This window comes from Sturnus vulgaris, chromosome 30, assembly GCF_052056855.1.
Source record: "Sturnus vulgaris isolate bStuVul1 chromosome 30, bStuVul1.hap1, whole genome shotgun sequence".
In the NCBI taxonomy this organism is placed as follows: domain Eukaryota; kingdom Metazoa; phylum Chordata; class Aves; order Passeriformes; family Sturnidae; genus Sturnus; species Sturnus vulgaris.
Genome location: NC_142272.1, coordinates 69,590 through 95,277, shown reverse-complemented (window position 1 = coordinate 95,277; position 25,688 = coordinate 69,590). Strand labels below are relative to the sequence as shown.

At 59.7% G+C, this 25,688-nt stretch overlaps 5 protein-coding genes across 8 annotated transcripts; 2 read left to right on the top strand and 3 right to left on the bottom strand.

The window, feature by feature from the left end:
* Window positions 1-814: 814 nt before the first annotated feature.
* Window positions 815-8,779, top strand: LOC106863611 (ATP-dependent 6-phosphofructokinase, muscle type). Its single transcript, XM_014893105.2, is given in 24 exon segments — window positions 815-1,031; window positions 1,368-1,465; window positions 2,260-2,333; window positions 2,426-2,503; window positions 2,760-2,949; window positions 3,595-3,760; window positions 3,842-3,886; window positions 3,974-4,043; window positions 4,046-4,090; window positions 4,198-4,293; window positions 4,416-4,508; window positions 4,619-4,744; window positions 4,990-5,054; window positions 5,136-5,199; window positions 5,391-5,537; window positions 6,106-6,176; window positions 6,259-6,346; window positions 6,511-6,663; window positions 7,049-7,213; window positions 7,305-7,366; window positions 7,567-7,678; window positions 7,776-7,875; window positions 8,218-8,323; window positions 8,420-8,779. Coding segments are annotated over 22 exon segments (2,262 nt in total). The 5' UTR covers window positions 815-1,031; window positions 1,368-1,465; window positions 2,260-2,261; the 3' UTR covers window positions 8,568-8,779.
* A 558-nt stretch (window positions 8,780-9,337) lies between these two features.
* ASB8 (ankyrin repeat and SOCS box containing 8) lies at window positions 9,338-11,942 on the bottom strand. Its single transcript, XM_014893109.2, has 3 exons — window positions 11,564-11,942; window positions 10,934-11,038; window positions 9,338-10,279 (listed from the first exon to the last, which is right to left on the bottom strand). Exons 1-3 carry the CDS (start codon window positions 11,678-11,680, stop codon window positions 9,647-9,649), a joined length of 855 nt encoding a protein of 284 aa, XP_014748595.1. The 5' UTR covers window positions 11,681-11,942; the 3' UTR covers window positions 9,338-9,646.
* A 374-nt stretch (window positions 11,943-12,316) lies between these two features.
* Window positions 12,317-16,635, bottom strand: RNF212B (ring finger protein 212B). 4 transcript variants are annotated; one of them, XM_088180699.1, is made up of 10 exons: window positions 14,980-16,635; window positions 14,401-14,475; window positions 14,191-14,306; window positions 14,018-14,066; window positions 13,663-13,726; window positions 13,515-13,557; window positions 13,378-13,429; window positions 13,255-13,303; window positions 12,953-12,984; window positions 12,317-12,488 (listed from the first exon to the last, which is right to left on the bottom strand). In XM_088180699.1, the coding sequence occupies exons 1-10, from the start codon at window positions 15,841-15,843 to the stop codon at window positions 12,426-12,428; spliced, it is 1,407 nt and encodes a 468-aa protein (XP_088036825.1). In that variant the 5' UTR covers window positions 15,844-16,635; the 3' UTR covers window positions 12,317-12,425. The 4 variants fall into 4 exon arrangements, with proteins under 4 accessions (XP_088036825.1, XP_088036827.1, XP_088036826.1 ...); XM_088180701.1 differs by lacking the exons at window positions 12,317-12,488; window positions 12,953-12,984 and adding an exon at window positions 14,584-14,636 and having other exon boundaries at window positions 12,997-13,303; window positions 14,980-15,128; window positions 16,294-16,635; XM_088180700.1 differs by lacking the exons at window positions 12,317-12,488; window positions 12,953-12,984 and adding an exon at window positions 14,584-14,636 and having other exon boundaries at window positions 12,997-13,303.
* A 438-nt stretch (window positions 16,636-17,073) lies between these two features.
* LOC106863609 (uncharacterized) lies at window positions 17,074-21,034 on the top strand. Its single transcript, XM_088180703.1, has 3 exons — window positions 17,074-17,233; window positions 18,975-19,067; window positions 19,574-21,034. Exons 1-3 carry the CDS (start codon window positions 17,074-17,076, stop codon window positions 20,281-20,283), a joined length of 963 nt encoding a protein of 320 aa, XP_088036829.1. The 3' UTR covers window positions 20,284-21,034.
* A 991-nt stretch (window positions 21,035-22,025) lies between these two features.
* Window positions 22,026-23,755, bottom strand: ZNHIT2 (zinc finger HIT-type containing 2). The gene has a single exon (XM_088180860.1). The coding sequence runs from the start codon at window positions 23,720-23,722 to the stop codon at window positions 22,535-22,537; it is 1,188 nt and encodes a 395-aa protein (XP_088036986.1). The 5' UTR covers window positions 23,723-23,755; the 3' UTR covers window positions 22,026-22,534.
* Window positions 23,756-25,688: the final 1,933 nt, after the last annotated feature.

The following is a 25,688-nucleotide window of genomic DNA, read 5'->3' as shown; positions in this document are numbered from 1 at the left end:
GCCGATACCATCCCATAATAGCGGATCCTATTAGAACCGATCCCACTACAGTCAATCCCGTAATAGCCGGCCCCTGCAGTCGATCCCATAACAGCCGATTTTGTTACAGCTGATCCCGTCACAGCCTATCCTATTACTCCAATCCCATTACCCCGATCCCGTTACAGCTGATCCCATTACATCTGATCCTCTTACACCGATCACATTACCCCGATCCCGTTACATCTGATCCCGTTACCCCGATCCCATTACAGCCGATCCCATTACCCCGATCCCATTACAGCGCTCCCCGCAGCCAATCCCAGGTCCCAGCCCGTGTCCCCGCGCTGTCCCCAGGGCATGGTGGCGCTGTCCGGCCTGTCCCCGGGCCATGGTGGCGGTCCCGCTGTCCCCGGGACTGGGTCGGTTCCTGGCCCCGGCCGCGCTCTCCTTGGCCGCGCTCCTTCTCCTCCTCCTCCTGTCCTTCGTGCCCCCCGCCCCGAGCCGGCGTCGCTCCGCAGGTCAGTGCTCCCGGTGGGCAGCGGGGACTGGCGCCAGTAACGGCCCCGCACCGGCACCAGTAACGCCCGCGGACCAGGACCGGCACCGAGCTGGAGCCGGGAGGGGCAGAGGCAGAGAGCGGGGACTGGGACCAGTAAGGAAAGCAGAGCAGATCCCACTGGGAACAGCGACCGGGACCAGTAACGGCCCCGGACTAGGACGAGTAACGCCCCTGCACCGGGACCGGCGATGAACTGGAACTGGTCAGGGAGAGGTACTGGAATCAGCAGGGAACAGGGACTGAGACCAGTAGCGCCCCCAGACTGGGACCGGCAGAGAACCAGAGCCGGGAGAGGCATCGGCACGGAATGGGAGCTGGCTCCAGTAACATCCCTGGACTGGCACCAGTAACGCCCCCGCATCGGGGCCGGCAGCCAACAGGAACCGGGAGAGGCAGCGGCAGGGAATGGGGACTGGGACCAGTAAGGAAAGCAGCCTGGAAACAATGAGGAGTGCAGAGCAAGTCCCGCAGGGAACACAGACTGGGAGTGGTAAGGACAGAACTGGGACCAGTAAGGAGGATAAACTGGCACCAGTGAGAAGGGCAGATCAGTAACCACGGGGAATAGAGACTGGCACGAACAGGGAATGCAGACTGGAACCAGTAAGGTCAGAGTGGCACCAGTAAGGACAGACTAGCCCCAGTAAGGAGTCCCCCAGCGCCCCCCCGGGCGGGAGTGTCCTGGCGGTGGCAGCGGGGCTGTCCCGGTGTCCCTGTCCCCGTGTTCCTCCCCTAGCGGTGCCACTCTGCGCTGGCAGCGCCACCCGGAGGGACAGAGCCTCCCTTCCCGCCTTGGGATTTGCCCGAATTTCCCGATTTTCTCCAGGCAGGAAAATGCCCCCGAGCCCCGTGGGACCCCGGCACGCTGAGACCCTGGGGTCGGCAAAGCCATCGCCGTCCTCACCTCTGGGGGGGACGCGCAGGGTAAGTGGACCCCAACCCCCAGATCGCCAGGATCCCAAATCCCCGCGACTCCAAAACCCCCGGGATCCAAACCAACGCCCCAAATCCCTAGAAATCCTCCCAAATTTCTCCCCCCTCCCCCTAAAACTCCCAAATCCCCCGGGATCCTGAAATCCCTGGGATCCCAAAACCCCCCGAAATTCCTCTCAAATCCCTAAAAATCCCCGCCAAATCCCTAAAATCGCGCCTTCTGGGGTAAAAATCGGTATTTTGATCCCACAACCGTCGGCGTTTTCCCTGGACTGGCGTTTGGGGAATGACCTTGGCGGGATTTTGGGGGTCGGGCAGAGCTCGAGGAGAGTTTTGCGATGTCGGGAACAACGGTGACAAAATTCGGGGAGGGGGATCCAAGAGGACGCTGGTGGCACTTTGGCATTGAGCCAGAATAATCAGGATTGCCCAAACTTCCGAGGATTCATCCCTAAGTTTGAGATTTTTCGGGGGGTCCCAAGGATGGGGGGCGGACGGACATTGGGGGATTCCAGGCCGGGGTGGCCCCCCCGGAGTGTCCCCTTACCCCCCCCCCCCCCCCCCCCCCCCGTGTTTGTCAGGCGCTGCCACCAAAGGTCACCAGGGCAAAAATAACCCAGGGGGTGGCAGCTGCAAGGGGGGAGAAGGGGGGGGCGGGGGGGGCCGGATTTGGGGTGTCCCTTGGAGGGTGGCAGCCGCAGGGAGGTGACAGGGTGGTGGCTTTGGGGATGTCCACGGAAGGTTGCAGGTGTCTGGGGGGGGGGGGTGACAGCAATGTCCCGCAGGGATGAATGCGGCCGTGCGCGCCGTGGTGCGCGTGGGAATCTACACCGGGGCCAAGGTGTTCTTCGTGTGTGAGGTCAGTGCCAGCCCCAATCCCAAAACTCCATATCCCCACCCCAAAACTGGGGAAAAGGTGTCATTTAACCACTGTCCACTCTGTCCCCCCAGGGCTACCAGGGGCTGGTGGACGGCGGAGAGCACATCAAGGAGGCCACGTGGGAAAGCGTGTCCATGATGCTGCAGCTGGTGAGGGACACGGACAGGGACAGGAACAGGGGGACACAGGGACACTGGGGGAATCTGCTCTTGGACTGGGGGGAGGCACTGGTGTGCTCCTCACTGGTCCCAGTCTGAGCCCGAGCTCAGCAGAAAATGACCCAAAACCAGAGCTGGAATGGGGGAGGGAGAGAGGGGTGGACACGGGGATGGGATAGGGAGGGTGGTGGACGGACGCAGGGACGGACAGACAGTCCCAAGGCCACCCACCCCCCGCCGTCCCCAGGGCGGCACGGTGATCGGCAGCGCGCGCTGCCAGGATTTCCGCACGCGCGAGGGACGGCTCCGCGCCGCGCGGAACTTGGCCAAGCGCGGCATCACCAACCTGTGCGTGATCGGCGGCGACGGCAGCCTCACCGGCGCCGACACCTTCCGCGCCGAGTGGGGCGGGCTACTGGCAGAGCTGCTCAAAACCGGTACGGGGAGACACCGGGGGAGCCCCGAAACCACGCCGGGGTGAGGGAGAGGGGCAGAGGGAAAGGGTTGGAGTTAAATGAGAAAGGTTTGGGTTCAAAAACGCACAAAAGTTCAGGTTTTGGCACACAGAAATGTCGATTTTTCCCCCTAATTATGGAAGTTTAGGGCAGCTGTGCTCCCCAAGGGGACAATTTGGCGGGGAGACACAGAGACAACAGGAGTGTGTAAAGGTTTGGTTCCAAATCAGGATGTGAAACTCAAACAATGGGTTTTTTCCCTAATTATGGAGGTTTGGGGGACTGTTGAAGATATTTTTTAGGGGGGACACAGGGAAAAGAGGTGTGCTTGAAAAAATCAGGGTGTGGCACTCAAAAATGGGTGTTTTTTTCCCAAAATGGAGATTTGTGGCACCCCTTCCTCCTAAGGGGACATTCTGGGGAAGGTCCCACATTAGGAAAAGAGGGTGTAGAAAGGTTTGATTCCAAATGAGTTTTGGTTCCAAAATCAAGGTGTCTTATACAAAAGTATGGAGTTTTGTCACCCAAGGCAGAGCGTTTTCCCCCCTAACAATCTCTGTGACACCTCTACCCCCCGAGTGACCATGCGGGGGGGTGACGTCCCCCTCCTGCCCACCCCTTCCCCAGGTGGCATCACAGCGGAGGAGGCGCAGCACTCGAGCCACCTGAACATTGTGGGCATGGTGGGCTCCATCGACAATGACTTCTGCGGCACCGACATGACCATCGGCACTGACTCGGCACTGCACCGCATCATCGAGATCGTGGACGCCATCACCACCACGGCGCAGAGGTGACAGGAACACCCTTGTTGTCTCCAACCCCTCGTGTCCCCATTTCGGGTGGGTGGGGTGACACTTTCTTGTCTCCACAGCCACCAGAGGACATTCGTGCTGGAGGTGATGGGGCGGCACTGCGGGTATGTCCTGGTGACACCCGGGAGGGGTTCTTGACACCCCCAAAATTGGGGGAAGTGGCTCAAAAGCTGTTTTTGGCCCCATTTCAGGTACCTGGCACTGATCACGGCCCTGGCCTGCAGTGCTGATTGGGTTTTCATCCCTGAGTCACCCCCTGAGCCCCTGAGGACGACTGGGAGGAGCACCTGTGCAGGAGGCTGGCCGAGGTGGGAGGGAGAGATGGACACAGAGATGGAGAGATGGATGGATGGATGGATAAAGATGAAGGATCTCCCCCGTTCCCATTCCTGTTATCACCTCGTGTTCCCCCCAGACCCGTGATGGCGGCTCCAGGCTCAACATCATCATCGTGGCCGAGGGTGCCATTGACAAGCACGGCAAGCCCATCACCTCGGATGACATCAAGGACGTGAGTGGGGACGAGGGCACAAAGGGGACAGGGGGACAACTCCCTTTGCCCCTCCCCCCCCCCCCCCCCCCCCCCCCCCCGCTTTTTGGGGCCAGTCCCAGAGCTCTCCTGTGTCTCCACAGCTGGTGGTGAAACGTCTGGGGTACGACACCAGGGTGACCATCCTAGGCCACGTCCAGCGCGGGGGGACCCCCTCAGCCTTTGACCGCATCCTGGTGGGCACCTCCTTCCTCGCTCTGGTCCCAAATGAGGGGACCTGGAGGTGGCAGCTCCCACCGGAGGTGAGAGCCCCCCCTGGGAGGTGACAACCCCTGTGTCCCCTCAGGCCAGCAGGATGGGTGTGGAGGCTGTGATGGCGCTGCTGGAGGGGACACCGGAGACACCGGCCTGCGTGGTCAGTCTGTCTGGCAACCAGGCTGTGCGCCTGCCCCTCATGGAGTGCGTCCAGGTGGTGAGTGGGGGTGGGGGACACTGGGAGTGGCCCCAGGCCCAGCCCAGGCATGGTTCCCACACCTGAGATGTCCCCAAACCCTCCAGTGTCCCCAAATCTACCCCAGGGATGGATCCCACCCCAGGACATCCCAATCCCACCCCAGTCCCACTGAGGAAACACCGATCCCCCCCCAGTCCCACCCCAGAACACCCCAATCACACCGCAGGGACAGACCCTACCCCAATCCCCCTCTGTGCTCCCAGACCAAGGACGTCACCACAGCCATGAACGAGGGACGCTTCGAGGACGCATTGAAGCTGCGGGGCCGGTGAGTGGCACCTCCCTGTCCCTGTCCTTGCATTCCAATGTCCTCAAAATGTCCCAAACCCCCAGTTTCCCCGATTTTTAGGAGCTTCCAGAACAACTGGAATGTCTACAAGCTGCTGGCTCACATCCGTCCGCCTGCCACCAAGGTAGGGGGCACTGGGGAGGGCACGGGGGAGGGACTTGACCCAAGACACCCAAATCCCACCCCAGGACACCCCAATTCCATCTCAAGACACCCCATTCCTACCGCTGTCCCCAAGGCCACCCCAAGCTCACGGCTGCCCCTAAGGCCCACTGACCCCTGTGCCCATGTCCCTGACGCTGTCCCTGTCCCCAGAGCGGGTACACGGTGGCCGTGATGAACGTGGGCGCTCCGGCTGCGGGGATGAACGCGGCCGTGCGGGCGACCGTGAGGATCGGGCTCATCCACGGCCACCGCATGCTCGCCGTGCACGACGGCTTCGAGGGGCTGGCCTTTGGGATGGTGAGATCCTACAGGGAATGGGGTTGGGATGGTGAGATCCTACTGGGAATGGGGTTTGGGATGGATTTGAGGGGCTGGCGTTCAGGATGGTGAGATTCCTATAGGGAAAAGAGGTGGGAAAAGGGAGTGGGAAGTGCAGGATGGGTTTGAAGGGTCGGGTTTTGGAATGGGGAAGATTCCAGTGGGAAAAGTGTTTGGGAAGCGTGAGATGGATTTGAGGGGCTGGATTTCAGGATGGGGAGATCCCTGTGGGCAAAGGGTGCAAGAAAAGGGCCTGGGAAGGGGCAGCTGTGGCCCTGCAGGGATGGGGATTCCTCAGGAATTTCTTGGGAGGGGGGTGTTTAACCCCTGTACAAACTCCAGCCCTGCTGTGGGTCTGATCTGCTGCTGTCCCCGAGTCAGGGGACATTGTGTGACACCCTGAGAGGGCCGAGGGGACATTGTGGGACCCCAGTATGGTTCTGACAGGGCTGAGGGGACATCATGTGACCTCAGTGTCGCACAGATAGGGCTGAGTGTGACCCCAGATTTTTCTCCCACCCCATTAATCCCTTGTTTCACCCCCCAGGTGGAAGAGATTGGCTGGAATACCGTGGGCAGCTGGACAGGGCTGGGAGGATCTAAACTGGGCACCAAGAGGTGACTCCCGCCCCCCACCCCACCATGTGGGATCATTTGGTCATCCTGGCCAGGCTTATCCAGGGGGATTTCCCCTTCCCAGGACTCTGCCCAAGAAATATTTCGAGGAGATCAGTGCCAACATCAGCAAATTTGGGATCCATGCACTCATAATCATCGGCGGCTTTGAGGTCAGTGGGGTGTGGACAGGACGAGGTCCACAGGGTGTGATCAGTGGGGCTCGGTCAGAGCATGTTTGGGGCGTGGTCAGGGAGTGGTTAGTGTCCCCCAGGCACTCACAGGCAGCCTGGAGCTGGTGTCCCCATTGTCCCTTGATGTCCCCATTGTCCTGCAGGCCTTCACGGGTGGCCTGGAGCTGGTGGAGGGCCGGGCGCACTTCGAGGAGCTCTGCATCCCCTTGTGCATTGTCCCCGCCACTGTCTCCAACAACGTCCCCGGCTCTGACTTCAGCATCGGCGCTGACACCGCCCTCAACACCATCACCACCGTGAGACCCCAAATACCCGCCCTAAATCCCCCTCATGCCAATCACCATCGCCACGGTCAGATCCCAAATCCTGTATCCCAAACACCATCACCACAGTGAGATTCCAAATCCTGTATACCACACGCCTCCTGATCCCAAACACCATCACCATAGCGAGACCTCAGTGGAAGCAGCGAAATTCCCCTGATCCCAAAGCTCTTCTCGCACCACCATCACCAGGCTGAGACCACGATGGAAATCCCCAACTCCCCTGCCCTTAAATCCCTTTTCCCGACGCCAAATCCCCCATTTCAGACATGTGACCTAATCAAGCAGTCTGAAGCAGGCACCCCAATCCCCTGCCCTAAATCCCTTTTCCTGACCCCAAATCCTGTCCCCATTGCAGACGTGTGACCTGATCAAGCAGTCGGCTGCGGGCACCAAGCGCCGTGTGTTCATCATCGAGACCATGGGCGGCTTCTGCGGTTACCTGGCCACCATGGCCGGGCTGGCGGCTGGGGCCGACGCCGCCTACATCTTCGAGGAGCCCTTCAGCAGCCGTGACCTGCAGGTGGGGTCAGCCCTGTCCCCTGTCCCCACTGTCACCAGGGTGGTGCAGAACGAGCAGGTTTCCACTCCTGACTCCACTCCTGACCCCGCAGGCCAATGTGGACCACCTGACAGAGAAGATGAAGACAACTGTGAAAAGGGGACTTGTGCTTAGGTGGGCCCCGACTTTGGGGGGACCTCGTGTCACCCCTGGGGGCATTGGGTTTGGGCTCAGGGGAATTGGGGTGTCACTGTGGTGATGGGTTGGGAATGGAAGATTCGGGGTCTCACCGTGGTGCTGGTGTTTGGGCTCAGTGGAATTTTTTGGGATGGGGTGAATTGCGGGATTTGGACCTGACCCTCTCCCTGCTGTAGGAACGAGCGCTGCAATGAGAACTACACCACGGATTTCATCTACAACCTCTACTCTGAGGAGGGCAAAGGGGTCTTTGACTGCCGGAAAAACGTCCTGGGGCACATGCAGCAGGTGGGAATTCCCTGGGAATGGCATGAGGGTTTGGGTATTCCCCTGAGAACGGGGTCGGGGGGATTTCCCCTGCTCATCTCGGATTCTCCTGGCACAGGGAGGCAGCCCCACCCCTTTCGACCGGAATTTCGGTACCAAGATGGGTGCCAAGGCCGTGGCCTGGATCACCGGGAAGATCAAGGAGTGCTCCCGGCATGGTGGGTGCTGCTTGGAGGGAGGATCCCACAGGGACTCCAGAGTGACACTACATTCCCAAAACATTCCCAAAAGGCCCTCCCGTGGAATTCTGGGGAGTGTTCTCTGCTCCTGGATGATCCCAAACATTCCTAACCTCCCCTCCCATATTCCTGGAAGATGCCAAATATTCCCAACCCCTGCTCCAGGAGGATCCCAAACATTCCCAACTTCACTTCCCAGATGTTCCCCCCTTCCTGAAGATTCCCAAACATTCCCACCTTTCCCTCGCACATCCTTGGTGGATTCCAAATATTCCGAACTCGCCTCCAGGAGGTTCCCAAACATTCCCGTGTCCCTCCCAGGCCGGATCTTTGCCAACACGGCTGACTCGGCGTGCCTGCTGGGGATGCGCAAGCGCAGCCTGGTGTTCCAGCCCATCGCCGAGCTGCGCCAGCAGACGGATTTCGAGTGCGTGCCCCTCCCTTCCCCACCCGGAAAGGTGGGACAAAGCTCGGGATCCCTCCCCAGGGATGTCCCCAGCCCGTCCCTGTCCTGTCCCCTCAGGCACCGCATCCCCAAGGAGCAGTGGTGGCTGAGGCTGCGGCCCATCCTCAAAATCCTGGCCAAGTACAACATCGAGCTGGACACGTCGGAGACAGCGCACCTGGAGCACCTGACCCGCAAGGTCCTGGTCCCTGAAGCCACCCTGTGACAGGGACAGTGGCCACAGCCAGCCCTGAGGAACCCCAAAAATCCCCTTTTCCCACAGCCTTTTGGGGCTTTTCAGGGATTTTATGGGATTTTGAGAAGCGGTCCCCAAGTAATAGTGTGATGAGATGAGGATGGGTGGTGGAAGTTGAGGTTTTTAGGGTTAAAAGTCACAAAATGGAGATGTTTCAATAAATTCAGTGCTTGTCCAAGTGCTCCAGGTCTCTGTGAATCCATGGAAAGGCAAACCTGGATCGCACTGACCCCAAATCCCTCCTGATCCTCATGATTTCACTGCCCAGCATCACAAAGAGGGATAAAAGAGGTGGAATTTGAGCCTTCGTCCCCAAGTTCCTCCCAGAAAATAACAATGACAGTTTTTAGCTGCTTGGTTTCACCTCGGAGAGCTGCTCTTCCATTGGATCCTGGAATAGATCCCCAAAACCCCCCCCCAAACCAACACCATAGGGTGAATTCCTGGTGGGAAACCTCAGAAAGAGCCTGAGGAGGTGGGAGGGAAGCCATCAGCTCCATGTGAAGCTCTCTGGAGATTTCCTTGGCCCACAAGAATTTCAGCCCTGCAAAAGTTCAGATCCAAACCTGGATCTTTTGATTTTCAGCCAACACATCTCAGAGGAATTCTCTGCATCCCAACCCTCAATTGCATTGGGTCTTTCCTCAAAGGAGAGTTTTCCTTTAAATCCTTCCTTTCCCAAGGCAAAAAAAAAAAAAAAAAAAAAAAAAACCAACCCCAAAAAAGAAGGGAAAAACAGATTAATCCAACAGCTGGGATATAATTTGCCATCAGAGGGATATTGTTCATTGCAGGAGGGTGAAAGCGGGGACAGGGGGAGAAGTGGAGGGGACGGGGGGAAAAATGGAGGAGACAGAGAGGAGGAACCATGAGAAGACAAAATGGACGGGACAGGGGGAGGAAATGGAGGAAGTGTTGAGGGGCCAGCGGGGTTCCGGGTGGCCGAGAGGAACAAAAACCACGGAGAGAAACCCGGCCAGTCGCGAAGTGAGCGGGGAACCTCTCCCAGGAGCCAGCGGTGATCTGGGGGAAGGGTGGGTGTCCCTCCCTCAGGTGAGCAGCAGCAGGTACTCCTTGAGGCAGGCAGGCAGTGGCAGCTGCTGCACGGCCTGGGGCAGGAAGCGCAGGCCAAGCGAGCGGCGCACGGCGTAGCGCGACAGCGCCTGCAGCGTGCCTGGTGCCGAGCACAGCAGCGTCAGCCGCTGGCAGAGCTGCGGGTCCCGGGCCACCTCCCAGGGCAGGCTCCCATTCTTGCGCAGCTCGAAGTGTCCCGTGGCTCTGTGCAGCAAATCCAGGCAGGAATCCTCACGCTCCGTGCCCAGGCCCCGCACCAGCAGCGCCACCAGGCGCGAGATGGGGCTCTGGCCCTTCAGGTTGACCACGCGCACCTCGGCGCCGAAGTCCAGCAGGACGCTGACGCTCTCCAGGTTGCCCTTCATGGCCGCCCAGCTCAGGGGGGTGTCGTTGTTGTAGTCCAGTGCATTGACCAGGGCGCCGTTGGCCAGCAGGGCCCGCACACACTCGGCGTTGTTCTTGAAGGCCGCCCAGTGCAGCGGTGTGTCCTTGTTGCCATCCAGAGCGTTGGGGTTGGCTCCGTACTCCAATAAAATCTCCACACAGGTTTCATCTTTTTCTGCTGCATAGTGAAGGGCTGTGCGGTTGTAGCCATCCAGGGCGTTCACCTGGGGGAGAAAATAAAGGTTTGGGAGTCAGGGAGAAGCCCCAGCTGGATCTGGCAGCAAAGGAACAGTCAAAGGTACCAAATGTAGCCAGGGGAAAGTGGGGTAAAAGAATACAGCAAATTTAGGGTTTAATTCTTCCTTCCCAACCTCCCAAAACGTCAGCGCAAAAATTTAGGTTTCAATCCTATCTCCTCACCTTCCCAAAATCTCAGCGCAAACATTTAGGTTTTAATTCTCCCTCCTCAGCCTCCCCAACAGCTCAGCACAAAAATTTAGGTTTGAATCCTTCCTCTGCTCCCAAAACCTCAGCCCAAAAGTTCCCTCCCTGCTGGGACAACAAACATTCCCCTGATGCTACTTTGCGAGAGTTTACAAACCCACGGAATATCCTGAGCTGGAAACGACCTACAAAGATCATCAAATCCAAGCCCTGGCCCTGCACAGGACACTCAAAAATCCCGCCTGATGCTGGGAGCATTATCCAAACCCCAGTCTTTGGAGCTTGTGCCCCATAACACTCTGAGGGAATAACTTTTTCCCAAAATCCTACTTAAACACATCAGCTTTAACCCCAGCTGTTTATCAGCCCCTCCCGACTTCCCCACCCCTTTCGACGGCATTTTCCATCTGTTTTCGGTTTTTCCAAAGCTTTACCTCAGCTCCTTTTTGCAGCAGGAGCTCCACGCAGTCGGCATCAGCCACCATGCAGGCGCAGTGCAGGGGTTTGAGGGTGCCGTGCAGGCAGTTCACATCGGCGCCCTGGGGAGCACAGGAACCCCCTCGGGTCAGGAACTCCCCCCTTCCATCCCTTCAGAAAGGGTCAATTCACACAAATCCCGGGGTTTGCAGGAACTGCCAAGGGCAGGAATCGCCTCGGGGTCAGCAAATCCCACCCTTTTCCTGCCCTTCCTATCCCCTCAGAAAGGCTTAATTGAGAGAAATCCCGTGGGTTCATTCGCAAGAACGCTCCCGGTCTTAATCCCGGCTCCCGCTTGTGTTTCACCAATTCACTGTCACGAAACAGTGCCGGAGACTCCCCCGGCCTCGGGGATCCGGAGGGGCGAAGGAAAAGCCTAGAGTCTCTAAACCAACCGGAGATGCCCTTATCTTCCCCTCTCGGGATCGGAAAATCCCGCCAGGGAGTCCTCACGGAGGCTCCGCAGGGACCGAGACAGCCGAGGACAGCTCGGCAGGGCCCGTCAGATGGACCCGGAGCCCTCGGGGGACTCAAGCAGGCCGGCCCAGCCGCGGAAGAGGGGGGATGTCCCGGCTGCGGGGGCTCACCCGGCCGATGAGATCCTCCACGTTGTCCCGGGGGAAGGAGCGGATGGCGGCGATGGTGCGGATAAGGCGCTCGGACAACGAGTACTTGCTCTGGATGCTCTGCATGATGTACCACATGGCGCGGGCCGCGCCGCGGCATCCCCGGCCGGCCCCGCCGAGCCCCGCGCCGGACCCGGGGCGGGGAGAGGAGTGGCCTGGGCCGGGCCGTACCGCAGGAGAGTCCGGAGGTGGAGCCGCAGCTGTTGCGGAGGAATCCGGAGTGGTCTCGGGGCAGTTCTGAGGGACCCGGGCCGCTCCCGGAGCGTTCCCGGAGCAGCGGCGACCGCGGGCCAAGCTAGACGCGGAAATGCCGCTAACCAGAAGTTACGTCACACCACGTGTCCGCCCCGCCCTCCTCGCCACCAATCCGACTCCGGCGCCTCCGCCGGTCCCGCCCCCTCCATGCTTTGCGTCCAATCCTCAGCACCGACCGCCTTTACGCCGCGCCTCCTAGCGGATTTCCACCAATCCGCGCTTTTCCACGATAACGAAGGCCCCTCCTCCATAGACCCCCCCCCCAACCCCCTCACTTCTCCCCAATTTCCCCTAATTTCCCCCCAAACGTCGCTTTCCCCTTTTGCTCGCCCACACCGGGGCACAATCCAATACGAACGCAGCACCGGCAACACAACCTCGAAACGTAACCGGTGGCGGGGGCCACGCGGTGGAGGCCACGCTCCCTCCTCCCCCCCGGCCCCACAAACGGACACAAAATTGGCATTTTTAAAATTCATTTTTAACTTCTGTCCCCAGCCACCTCCAGAGAAGCGCCGGAGCTCCCGTGCAGGAGCCTCGGATCCCTTCAGAGGTCCCTGTTTGTCCTTTATGGCCGCGGATTGGGATCCCACTGGGAGGGCCCCTCCCTCGCCGGCCGCAGAGCAGAACCCTAAATAAGGGGAAATGGTCCTGGCTACCGAATTTCGGGGTGGCTACCGCATTTTGGGGTTGGCTACCACATTCCGGGGAGTGGCTAATAACTTTTGCAGGGGCTTGGCTACCGAATTGGGGGATGTGGCTACTGAATTTGGGGACTAGCTACTGAATTAGAAGATTTTGTCTTGATTTAGGAGGAAAAGGGGAAGGATAAAGGGGGGGGGGCAAAGGGGATGGGGCGGAGCTGGAGTCCTCCCAGTGCTCCCAGTAACACCAAGACCCCCTCCCAGTGCTTCCAGGAACCCAAATACTCTCCCAGTAAACAAATCCCCCCTTCCAGTCCCTCCCAGTGACCCTTCCCAGTTTATCCCAGTCCCTCCCAGTTTATCCCAGTCCCCCCAGATCCCCCTCTCCCCGTCTCTCGATTTATCCCAAGGCCCCCAGTCCCCTCCCAGTCCCTCCCACTGCCCCCAGTACCTGCCCTTCGGTTGTCCCAGCCGTGGGGGGCACTAAGGAGGGAAAGGGGTGTTAGGGGGTTTTGAGGTCACCCCACAGATCGGGGTCAGCGCTGAAGGGTTTCTCTGAGAGGGCTTGGGGTTCTGTAGGGGGTTTGCGGATCTCTGGGCTCCTTTTGTGGGGGTTTGGGGTCCCTTTGGGGAGAGATCAGGGGTTTGGGGGTCCCTCCTTGGAGATAAGGAAAGGGGGTGAGGCTTGGAGCTGAAGGGTGGGGCTTAGGACATTATTTTGGGGTAAATCCTGTAGGATTTGGAGTTGCTCACCCATGCTGGAGACCAGAGGAGTCCCTGAATCTCTGTAGGCTACGCCAACCTGTGGGGGGCACGCAAAGCATTGTAGGAACAGCCCCTATTTTGGGGTGGCTCCTGTTTGGGGTGAGGTCTCACCTGCCATCCTGGGGTGCTGTGGGACCGAGGGGGCTCCAGTGAGGACAAGCGGCTGCAAAAGAGTGGTGGGAGGTTTCGGGGACCCCCCTTTTCAATTGGGAGAATCCCACCCCAAATTTAGGATGCCCCCCCCTTACCTGACCACTTGGCTGCTCAGCTGCCGGCGGGGCTGCGCGGTGACTGGAAGGGAGACGGAAAATTTGGGGAGACTCCTATGAACAAGGAGGGGATGGGGAGGGGTTTTAGGGTGTGGAAGACCTCCTTAAAAATTTGGGAGGCACTTACCTGACTGTGTGGGGGAGGGACGGGGGGTGCTGCTGTGGCTGCTCCAGCGCCAGCCCGGGGATAGCTGTGGGGAGATTTGGAGGGCAGTTTTGGGGGAGAGGAAGTTTGTTGGGACAGCTTTGGGGTGAGGGAAGGGGCAGGAGAACTTTGGGGGGCAGCTTGAAAGTTAGGCAAGGGGCAGGGGGGCTTTGTGAGAGCAATTTCGGGGTGAGGGAAGGGGTGGGGGGACTTATGGGGGAGTTTGGGGGCCAGGGAAGGGGGACTTTGGGGGGCAGTTTGGGAGTGAGGGTAGGGGTGGGGGGCTTTGGGGGGCAGTTTGGGGGCCAGGGAAGGGGAAGGAGGCTTTAGGGGCCACCTGCATGCGGCGCAGCTCTGCATTCTCCCGGCGAAATGACTCCACCTCCCTGAGAAGGAAAGTGGCCAGAAGGATGAGGACTCTCACCAAGATGTTGACCAAGGAGTGCTGCCTCACCCACATGCCCAGAGGAGCCCAAGATGGAGGACCCCCTACCATGGTGTCCCACTCACCTACTCATCTCCCCCAGCTCCTCTCTGGCCTTCTCCAGCTCTGCCCGTGCTCGCCAAGCTCTGTCCCGGTGCGTGTCCACCTTCAGCTGCGCCTGTCCCAGCTGGAACTGGCACACCTGGGGGACGTGGGTCACCCCCTTGTACGCCCCCAGCGTGTGGGGTTGGGGACAGTGGTGGAACCTCATCCCCCATCACCTGTGTCCTCCTCACCTTCGTGATGTGGGCGAGGTGCTTGAGGGCGAGGTCTGCTGGGTTCTTGAAGAAAACCTTCACCTCTGGGTGCATCTGTTGGGCATAGGGGTGTCAAAAGGATGGGAAGAAGGTTGGGAAACGGGAGGGGAAAAGGCTGGGAAGGGGTGAGGGGAGATGGGGTACAAGATGGTGGGCACTGGCCTGCTGGGATAGAGGCAGGTAGTGGCATGCAGTGGCACAGACCGGGCAGGGACCTGTGGTAGAGGGAGAAAAAAAGTGAGAAAAGTGAAAGAAAAATGTGTCCGAAAGTCCCAAAAATTGTGTTCCTTGAGGAAAATGGACCATTTCGTCTCATTTTAGAGTTTTCAATTGAGGCAGGATCTTCCATTTCCCATCATTTGGAAGATAGAAACTGAGGGGAAACTCTCTTTTCCTGGTATTTTAGGGGTTTAAATTGAGCGTAGAGCCCATTTTATTTGCTTGAGTTGAAGTGACCCCTCCTTTCCCCCTCATTTTAAGGGGTTAAATCAAAGTTAACTCCCCCTTTTCTCTCCCCCTTTTTTAAAGGCTTAAATTGGGAGTTTTCCTCAATTTTACCCGTGCCCCCACAGTCCTCGCACAGGATGTGGCCGCAGGTGGTGATGGCGAACCGGGCGCCCTCTTGGCGGAAGCAGCACCAGCAGTGGAACCAGTCCATGGCGGGGCCGGGGTGAGGAGCCGCCTCTGATGCCTCTGCACGTGAGAGCCTGGGAGGGAATGAGGGGAAAAGGTGAAGGGAAAAGGGTGGGAAAAGGTGAGAGAAAAAAGGGATGGAAATGTGAGGGAGGAAGGTCTGGAAGTGTGAGGTGAAAAAGGGGAGGAAACGTGAGGGGGGAAAAAAGGCGGGAAATGTGAGGGGGGGAAAAAGGCGGGAAACGTGAGGGGAAAAAGGGCGGGAAAAGGGAGGGGGGAAAATGGCAGAAAAAGGATATAAAAAGAGCAAGAAAGGAAAGAGATGAAAAGAGTGGAAAATGTGGAAAAACAGTGGAAAACAGATGAAAACAGTGGAAAAAGAGCCACCTGGATGGGGACAAGGAAACCAGGATGGGGGACACCAGGATGGGGGACAGTAATACCCGGGTCTGTGGGGACTCTCAATGGGGATAGGGAAACTGGGATGGGGATAAGGACACCAAGATGGAGATGCCATGAGGGGCCAGGATGAGGATGGAGACACCAGGATGGAAACCGGGACACCCTAAGGTTGATGATCCTACACCAGGATGATCCACACCAGGATGATCCCGTGGGGACAGTGGAGACACATGAATGGGGATGTTGGGATGGGGACACTATGATGGGGATGGAGACACTGTGATGGGGATGGGGACATTGGGATGGAGATGCTGGGATGGGGACGGCAGGGTGGGGACAGGGACTCCACAACGGGGATGGGATGGAAATCCTGGGACTTGGGCACATGGATCTGCTGATGCCATCAGTAAAAGGTCCCCAAGCAGCCTTGTCCCACCATGCAGATTTGGGGACACCAGCTGAGTGATGACATTGTCCCACTGTGAGATTTTGGGGTCATCCACAGTGATCTCAGTATGGCCATGCGGAGCTTTTCCCATCCTCCAGGAACCGGTGCCTGGGGTGGGGGAAAGAGATGGGGGGCCCCTACTCCTACCCCAGCATCCCCAAACCCTCTGGGGGGCTTTGGAGGTGTGGCATGTAGAAAGAGCACCCCAAAAACCCAATCCCACAATCCCAGAATCTCATGATCCTCGGCCTCGTTGTCTAATTCCAACCATTTTTAATCCTTGTTGGGGGGAAGGAAGGGGGCAGGAAAAGCATCCCCAGAATATCGGGGGAGGGCCTCGGGGTTTGGAGGGTGCAGGAGGCACCCCAGAACCTCAATCCTACTATTACCTGATCCCCAAATTCCTCCACGCCACTGTTGAACCCTCCGGCCTCATTGTGCAATTCCAACAATTTTTAATTCTAGGGATGGGGGGAGAGGGCAGAAATGCACCTCCGGGCCCTCGTGAGGGGGAATCTGGAGGGGCACAGGGGCCACCCCAAAACTCCGATCCCTCTACCCCCCAATGCCGCTATCTCTGGATCCCGTGATCCCTCATTGTGTAATTCCAACCATTTTTTATTCCTGGGGCCGGGGAGGCAGGAAACCCCCCAATAAACGCTCTGGGGGGTCAATCAGGGATTCGGGGGGGGGGGGGGGGGGCGCAGGGGACATGCCGAAGCCCCAATCCCCGTCCCCGGAATCCCTGGATGCCGCTGCCGAGCCGTCCTCCCTCGTTGCGTAATTCCAACCATTTTTAATTCCCGGGGGGGCAGGAAACGCGTCGCTGCCGTTACACAAAGCAGGAAGGTGGGGGAGAAGTTTGGGGGGCCCCCTGTCTTTAGTCCCCCCAAACCCACCCTGTCCACTCCCCCCGCCCCGATCCATTTCCCGCTTGGAAAACATCCCCCCTTCCCAAAATAACAAAAGCCCAACAATACGAGGAATTCCCATAATTCCCCCCCCCACCAAAAGCGGGCGGTTTGGGGGTGTCCCTGCTGGGATCCGCCCTTTTTTTTTCCCTAGGGGTTTCCCCCGCCCAAATTCCCGTTTTTCCAAGGTTTCCACCCCGCTTTTCCTAGCGTTTTTTCCCCGCTTTTTTCCCAGTGGCGCATCCGGCGGGGAATGGGATGACGGGACCTTCCTGTTCCCGGCCCCGCTCCCGCCTCGCGCCCGGGGGACGCCCCCGCCACGACCCCCCCACACCTCCGAGCCCGACGGGACCCCCGGAGCCACCCCCAGGCCCCTCCGGAACCCCCCCGGCCCGTCCCGCTCCGCGGAGCCGCCGAGGTGAGTCAGGGGCGCGGGGGAAGGGCAGGGAGACGCCGTTTTTGGGGGGGAAGGGGAAGGAAAAGAGCGGAGACCCCCCTCCAAAAAAAACAAATAATTGCGAGACATCTCACCCCCCCCCCCAATTTGGGATACACCGATGTTGGATTTTGGATGGGGGAGGCGATGGAGAGGGGGCGCCGTTGGGGGGATGGAAATGAGGGAAAAAGGAGAGTGGGAACTCTCAAACAAAAAATTTGGGAGACCCACCCCACCAGTTGGATTTGCCCCCGGGTTTGTATTTGGGATGGGGAGGCGATGGCGGAGGGGTGGCAAAAGATTTGGGATGGGGGGGGATGTGGATGAACGGCGGGGTTTGGGGGTGGAAAGGGGAGGGAAGAGAGCGGGGACCCCCCAAAAAAATTTTGGGAGAACCCCCCCCCCCTTCCAACTGGGAATGCCCAGGGGATGGAGGGGAGCGATGCATTGGAGCCGGGAAGCAGCGGGGGCAGTGGAAATAAGACGCCTTTTTTAGGGTTGGAAAAGATGGAAAAAGGAGAGTGGGGAACACTCTCTCTCTAACCCCCCTCACCCCCCCCTTCCCCCAAATTTAGGAGACCCCTCCCCGATATGTGATACCCTCGGTCTTGGATTTGGGGGGGGGCGGCGATGGCAGGGGCGGCAATGGAACAGGAGTGGGGAGGTGCCTTTTTTAGCTTTGGAAAAGAGGGAAAAAGGAGAGTGGGGACGCCCCACAAAAATTTGGGAGCACCGCCTCCGCAGCTGGGGATAACCACACGCTTGGATTTGAGATGGGAGGGGAGGTGGATTTGGGCCTGGGGAGAGGGATCACGCACTGGTTTGGGGGGCAGAAATGGAGAAAATGAGAGTGGGGACCCCTCCAAAAAAATTGGGATACCCCCATGTTGGATTTGATGGGGGAGGCTGTGGATGAACCGTTTTGGGAGGGGGGACAGGAAAGGGAGGATCCCTAAAAAACTCTGGGAGTCGTCCCCTATATTGGATTTGGAGTGGGGGGAGAATTCTGGGGAAGGTTCCTGGGGCTCTGTCTTTCTTTTGTGCTCCCTTCCCAAAATTAAATGGGGGGAGGAAAAATGGGGGGGACTGGGGGTAATCTACGGAGACCCTGGGTGATTTGGGAGGCCCCGAGTGATTTTGGGGGGCACTCCTCGCTTTGTGACCCACCCCCATCTGTGTCCCTCCATTCCTCCACCCCTCCCCCCCCCCCCAAGATTTTGGGGACTGAGTCTGGAGCAGCTGCAGGACCTCCCAACAGAGAGCAGGTGGGGGAGGAATTGGGGAGTACAGGGTGATTTGGGGGGGCACAGAGGGATTTGGGATCATATGGAGGAGTTTGAGGTTACACTGTGGGATTTGGGGGGACATGAAGAGATTTGGGGTGACACAGAGAGTTTGGGGGGAACAGATAAGTTTGGGGGCAGAGAGGTTTTTGGGGGGATGAGATTTAGGGGGGCACGAGAGGATTTGGGATCACCCTAAAGGGTTTGGGGGGGGTAACATAGAAGGATTTAGGGGGGGTACAGGGAAATTGATGGGGACACAAAGGGATTTGGGGTCACAGAGAGGATTTTAGAGTCACACTGAGAAATTTGGGGGACACAGCAGGAATGCAGAACAAGATGCAAACAATCCTTTGGAATTGGGGGAGTGTGTGGGTTTCTGCAGCTCGGGAGAGTCCTGGGGGGTTTTAGGGTGCTCAGGGCCCCCTTTGATGCCACAGCCTCCCCGGGAGCCCCCATGGACCGGGACGAGCCAGACGTGGTGGAGCTGCAGGACTCGGACGAGGGTGACATGGTCCGGAGGGTCTTCATTGGTGAGAGGGAGACCCCAAAAGTGGGGGGGGGGGGGATTGGGAGGCTCCAGATAACCCAGAAAAGAGGTACAGGAAATTTTGGGGGGATCCAGGCACCCCAAGAAGGGGGTTCAAGGCACTTCTGGGGGTCTCCAGACACTGGAAGGGGGTAGAGACATTTGAGGGGGGCTCAGAACACTTCTGAGGGGGCTCCAGAAACTCCAGGAGGGCGCACAGCCCCTTTTTGGGATTCAATGAACATTTGGGATGGGAGTCTGGCCCCTTTTGGATCACAATGAATATTTGGTGAGGGGTGCAGCCCTTTTTGGGTCACAACAAACATTTTGGGGAGGCTCCAGGCGCCCTTTTAGGGCACAATGAGCATTGGGGAAGGAGGGCCCAGCCCGTTTTATGGGTACAATAAACATTTGTGTAGGGGTCCCAGCCCCTTTTAGTGTCACAGCAAAGATTCGGGTTGGGGTCCCAGCCCCTTCTGTTCTCTCACCCCCTGCCCGTGCCACCCCCAGACGATGATGGCATCGTGAGCGACGGCGAGGCCGAGGTGCTGCCGCACGAGATCATCCGCACGGTGATCCCGCACAGCCCCCTGCGCCCCCCGCCGCCCCGCGGGACCCCCGGCTCGGCCCCCGGGGGCTCCGAGGAGGGCGGAGGGAGGCGAGGCGGGGGCCGCCAGCGCCCTTTCATCTGCAACGAGTGCGGCAAGAGCTTCAGCCATTGGTCCAAGCTGCTTCGGCACCAGCGCACGCACACGGGCGAGCGGCCCAGCACCTGCGGCGAGTGTGGCAAGAGCTTCTCGCAGAACTCGCACCTGGTGCAGCACCGCCGCACCCACACCGGGGAGAAGCCGTACAGGTGTGGCCACTGCGGCAAGAGCTTCTCCTGGAGCTCCAACCTCATCCAGCACCAGCGCATCCACACCGGGGAGCGCCCGTACGGCTGCGCCGAGTGCGGCAAGAGCTTCACGCAGAGCAAGAACCTCATCAAGCACCAGCGCACCCACGCCGGGCCAGGGGCGGCGCGGCCACGGCGTTGCACCCACCCCACGGGTGCCCCGAGGGCGCTGAAGGGGCCGCGGGTGGGGGGCGAGGGCGAGGGGCCCGCGGGGAGCGAGAGCGGCCAGGAACCGCTGATCTGCGTGGAGTGTGGCGAGAGCTTCGCCCGGAGCGCCGCGCTCAGGAGGCACCGCCGGGGGCACCGCCCGCTCTTCGTGCCCTGAGAGGACATGGGGACACTGGAGAGGGCACAGGGACAGTGGGACACTGCCCTTGCTCTGCTTGGGGCATTGCCCGCTCTTTGTGCCCTGAGGGGGCACGGGACAGTGGCACCGGGGTGTGGGGACACAAGGACAGTTGGAGTACTGTCCACTCTTCATGTCCTAAGGGGGACACCGCAGTGGGGAACACAGGGACAGTTGGACAACGTTCTGGCAGCATCCGCTGTTGGTGCGCTGCGGGGGCACGGGGACACACAGACTGTGGACCACCCTGGTGAGGCACACAGGAACTGTGCCACAGACAGGGGACATCGTGTCACCATGCCTGGGGACACGGAGTGTTTCATGGGCAGGACGTGGTGACGGGGCTGGGGTCACTCGAGTTGTGCCACAGGTGAAACCAAGCTGGGAGACAGTGGGAGGGTACCCGAACTGGGACAAGGACAGGACACGGTGACTCCAAGGGGAAGGACACACGGACAGGACAGCGACACAGCTGATGTCCCCAAGCCCACCCCTTGCCCTGCGTCACCCTCGGTATCTCTTGCTGTCCCCTGTCGGTGCCACATCCCAGAGCTGTAAATAGTGGAACTGGGGAGGGACACGAGGGTGGGAGCTCGGGGGCGGGAAGTGACACTGGGACGCCCGTGTAGGGATGGGGTGGGGACCCTAGGAGGGGGGCAGGTGACAGCGGGACTCCCCTGTGTGGTGGAGAGGGGGCATGGACGAGGTCAGGCTGTGAATAAAGTGTGTTGGGGGACCTGGGCGTTAGTTTTGGGTGGGGGGGGGGGGGATGTGAAAAAACTGGGGGGGCAAAAGTGCCCCAAGGGGGGGGGGGGGTGGGAACGACCCCGGGAGGGAGAATAAAACCCCCTGGGGGAGGGAGGGCAAAAAGCCCCCGGGAGGGAATCTGGGGAGGGGCTCAGTTCAGTCCCTGCAAAGCCCCAAAAGTGGAGGAGTGGCAGAGGGATTTTGGGGGTCAAAAAAGGGTCTCGAAACTGAGAAGGGGATCGCGGGGAGGTCCCAAATTGGGAGGGAGTCGGGGCGACCCCAAAACCGGGAGTGGCGTTGGAGGGGGCAAAAGAGGTCTCACGTAAGTGGGACCCCAAATTCTGCGGGTGCAGCTGTGGCAGAGTCCCCCCACCATACCCCAAACTCTTCCTCTCAAGACCCCTCAAAAGCCCCAGATCCCACTCCGAGCCATCTCCCCTTTATTCCAGGGACTAGTACAAAACAGGGAAGAGCGTGTTGGGATTTGAGGGGGCTGCACCCCCAGACCCCCAGCGAGATTTCGTGCGCCTTGGCACGCGAAACTGCGACCCTGCGACCCCTGTGGCACCATCGGTTGCTGCTGCTTCTGCGTCATCTTCAGCACGGCTGGGGGGAAGCGGCTCGGGGGACTAGGGAGAGGTCGAGGGAACCATGAGGTGAGGCTGGGGCGGGGATTTGGGGGAGTCATAGCGGGCCGGGGACCTCAGTGCTGGAGTGGGACACGGAGGGAGGGGTGGGTGTCACGAGGGACTGCGAGGGGTCCGTGGGAGGTGCCTTGGGGGGGGTTGTGGGTGCTGGGGGAGGGGCTGAATGTGTTGGCGGGTCATTACGGGGGAACTGAGGGAGGGCTGGGGGTATCCAGGGGTGCTGAGACCGTGCCCCCTCCCCCCCCAGGACACCTCGTGTACGAATTCTTCGTGGGGGGGAAGCGGGATCCCCACTGGAGCTCCCCGAGAGGCTGCACTGGGAGCGGGTCAAGCTCTGTGCTCCGGTACACTGCGCCTTGTTGCACAGCTTGTCCGGGGCCACTTTCACCAGCCCTTTATTAGCCCAGACCCTTACTTCACTCAGGATCTCTCCTAATGATATTTCACCGCTCGTTAGTCCCGTCCTTATTAGTCCTGGCCCTTAACGAGCAGTTCTGGGCCTGCTTCCTAGGTCTTCCTTAGTCTGGATCATTGATGAGCGGGTCCTCTCCTAAATCCACTTCCTCGGGGTCTCATTAATCCCCTCCCTTAATGAATCCTGTTCCTGAAAGAGTGTCATTTCTTGGACTGGTTTCTTGGATGTTGGTTAGTCCCACCCCTTAATGAGCCAGGTCTCTTACGCCAGGATCTCCTCAGTCCTATCGCTTAATTAATGGCACTGTTTCGTTGCAAGTTCACAAGCATCTTTCCTGGTCGTGGTTCTCTGGACATTTATCAGTCCTGTCCCTTAAGCAGCAGGTTCTCTCCCAGGGCTGTTTCCTTGAGATCTTCCCATTTCAGTTCAGCTCTTCGATCAGCCGCTGACTCTGCACCACCTTGTCAGTACCAACACCCGAGGGCGGCAGGGGACCCCCGAAAACCTCTTTAACCCCATCCCTGATCACCCAGGGTGCTTGATCCACCCTCCCCTCCCCGGGGGGCGGCCGGGGGCCTCCCCAGACCTTCTCCAGCCCCTTCCTGATTTGGGCCACCGCCGCCTCCTCCGCCGCTACCTCGGCGTGAACTCCCCGCGCCTCCCGGGCTAGGTGGGCGAGCTCCTCGGTGGCCCCCCGGCTCCAGCTCAGCAGGAACCCGACCTTCCTCCGGGCCCCTCGGAAGCGGCCACGTTCGGGGGGCGGTAGCGCCCGCGCCCCCGCCCTCAGCAGCCGCCACAGGTGCCACAAAGCCGCTGCCACGTCGGCGCCGGGGTCACAACTATCGCGACCCTCCAGCAGCTGCGCAACGGCCAGGAGCGCCCCACTGTCGCCAAGGGGGCTCAGGGGCAGGCCCGCGGCTCGGGCGTCGCGCCGGGCGCTCAGAAGCGCCTCGGCCGTGCTGGTGAAGACGCAGCGGTCGCGGAGCGCCGCCGAGGCGGCGATAGCGGCGTCGGGGAGCTCGGGGAGCAGCGTCTCGTCCCCGCCGTGCAGGCTCAGCGCGAAGGCGTAACCGAACAGCGCGTTCGGTAGCTGGAAGCGCACCAAGGGGGACGGGGGCGCGGCGCGGAGGGCGCTCAGCGGGGACACCGAGGTCGGGACGGGCGGCGCGGGGCCGGGCTGACCTTCATCGCCCTCCTCATCCTCCTCCGTCCCCGAACCGGCCGCGAGCTCCTCCACTCGCCGCCGCCCGCGCCACCACCACGGCCGCCACCGCGGTAGCAGCGCCGCGGCCTCCCCGGAACTCAGCAATCGCCGGAACCCATCACGTTCCGCCTCGCTGAGCTGTTCCCACAGCCCGCGGCCTGTAGGCCACGAAGGATCCAGGGGCTCGCGTAACTCACGCAGCCCGAGCAGCGCGGGGCCCGGGGCAGAATTACGCTCAGCGCGCAACGCCTCAAGAACCTGATCGCGGTAAAAAGCCTCGGCGCAGGGGCCGTGGGCGCGGTAGCAGCGCAGGGAGCAGAGGCGGCAGTGGCAGCGCGGGCACGTGTAGGGGGGCGCAGAGACGCTGCAGAGCCCACACAGAGACTCCGCAATCACCGCCGCCATCTCGGGCGTCTGACCGCGCACTTCCGACGCCAGCAGCCCTCGGTACGCCGCGCCCCTCGGAGGCGATTGGTTAATCACTCGTCGCAGTCCGGGTCTCTCCGCCCCTTGGTTGCTTTCCGCCAGTCTCCGTCGCTGGGTGTTTCCATGCTCGCTCGGCCCGCCGCCCTCCTTAAGTGACTCCGCTCTCTCCGCCGTTCGGGTATTTCCGGCGGCAGTCGGCTCTTTTCGCGGGCTACCTGCAGAACCGGGCGTGCGCTATCCCTTGTCTCTATAACCTAATTAACTAATTAACGTAGCTAATTAACGCTCCCCTTAATTAGAGCCCTATTACAGAGCCTCCCGGGATCTGAGGGATCAGGGCAGGTGTTGCTCTGGGTGCGTGCTGAGGGGGAAGGATGGGCGGGCGGGATCCCCAACCGGCGGCGCTGCCTTCTCGGCACCATCGGGGGCGGCAGCGGCATTTGATCAGAGAGCCGTGTTTGTTGCTGCCACGGTCATTATCAGCTTGTGTGCATCTGCTTGCTGGCTCTATTTTTTCACCACTAAAAGTTCCCCGACTGGGCGGGATCGTTCCCGGAGGCAATGCGACACCGGGACGGCGCGCTGAGCAGAGGGAGCGAGCTCCAGAGTGATGCAGAGCGTCAGAAACGTGGCTGACGTCGCGATAGGCTCAGGAGAGATCAACACTTCGATGGTATTACATCTGTTTTTCAGCAGTTCATGTCCTCGTGCAAAATACTGTTTCAATTTCCTGTGATCAGTCAGGAGGAGGTGCTTGGCACTTCAAGAGCAGCCAGGGTTGAAGGTGGATGCAGCTTGGGTCCGGGAGCTATCCTGTTGGATTTGGAATTTAGGTGGCACACGGTTGGTTCTTGGCATCGGCCTGTGGACACAAACTGTGGGCTTTTGTGATTGCCCCTGCCTCGATCCATCACTTGGCCGTTGATCAGATCGGCGATCGATTGATCGCGCCTGCCGATCGATCAGATCGGCGATCGATTGATCGCGCCCGCCGATCGATTAGATCGGCGATCGATTGCTCATGCCTGCCGATCGATTAGATCGGCGATCGATTGATCGCGCCTGCCGATCGATTAGATCGGCGTTCGATTGATCGCGCCTGCCGATCGATTAGATCGGCGATCGATTGCTAATGCCTGCCGATCGATTAGATCGGCGATCGATTGAGCGCGCCTGCCGATCGATTAGCTCGGCGATCGATTGCTCATGCCTGCCGATCGATTAGATCGGCGCTCGATTGCTCATGCCTGCCGATCGATTAGCTCGGCGATCGATTGCTCATGCCTGCCGATCGATCAGCTCGGCGATCGATTGCTCATGCCTGCCGATCGATTAGATCGGCGATCGATTGATCGCGCCTGCCGATCGATTAGATCGGCGATCGATTGCTCATGCCTGCCGATCGATTAGATCGGCGATCGATTGCTCATGCCTGCCGATCGATTCGATCGGCGATCGATTGCTCATGCCTGCCGATCGATTCGATCGGCGATCGATTGCCTATGCCTGCCGATCGATTAGATCGGCGCTCGATTGCCAATGCCTGCCGATCGATTAGATCGGCGATCGATTGCTTATGCCTGCCGATCGATTAGATCGGCGATCGATTGATCGCGCCTGCCGATCGATTAGATCGGCGATCGATTGCTCACGCCTGCCGATCGATTAGCTCGGCGATCGATTGCTCATGCCTGCCGATCGATTAGATCGGCGATCGATTGCTCATGCCTGCCGATCGATTAGATCGGCGTTCGATTGAGCGCGCCTGCCGATCGATTAGCTCGGCGATCGAGTGCTAATGTCTGCCGATCGATTAGATCGGCGATCGATTGCTCATGCCTGCCGATCGATTAGATCGGCGATCGATTGATCGCGCCTGCCGATCGATTAGATCGGCGGTCGATTTCCAATGCCTGCCGATCGATTGCTAATGCACACTATTTGC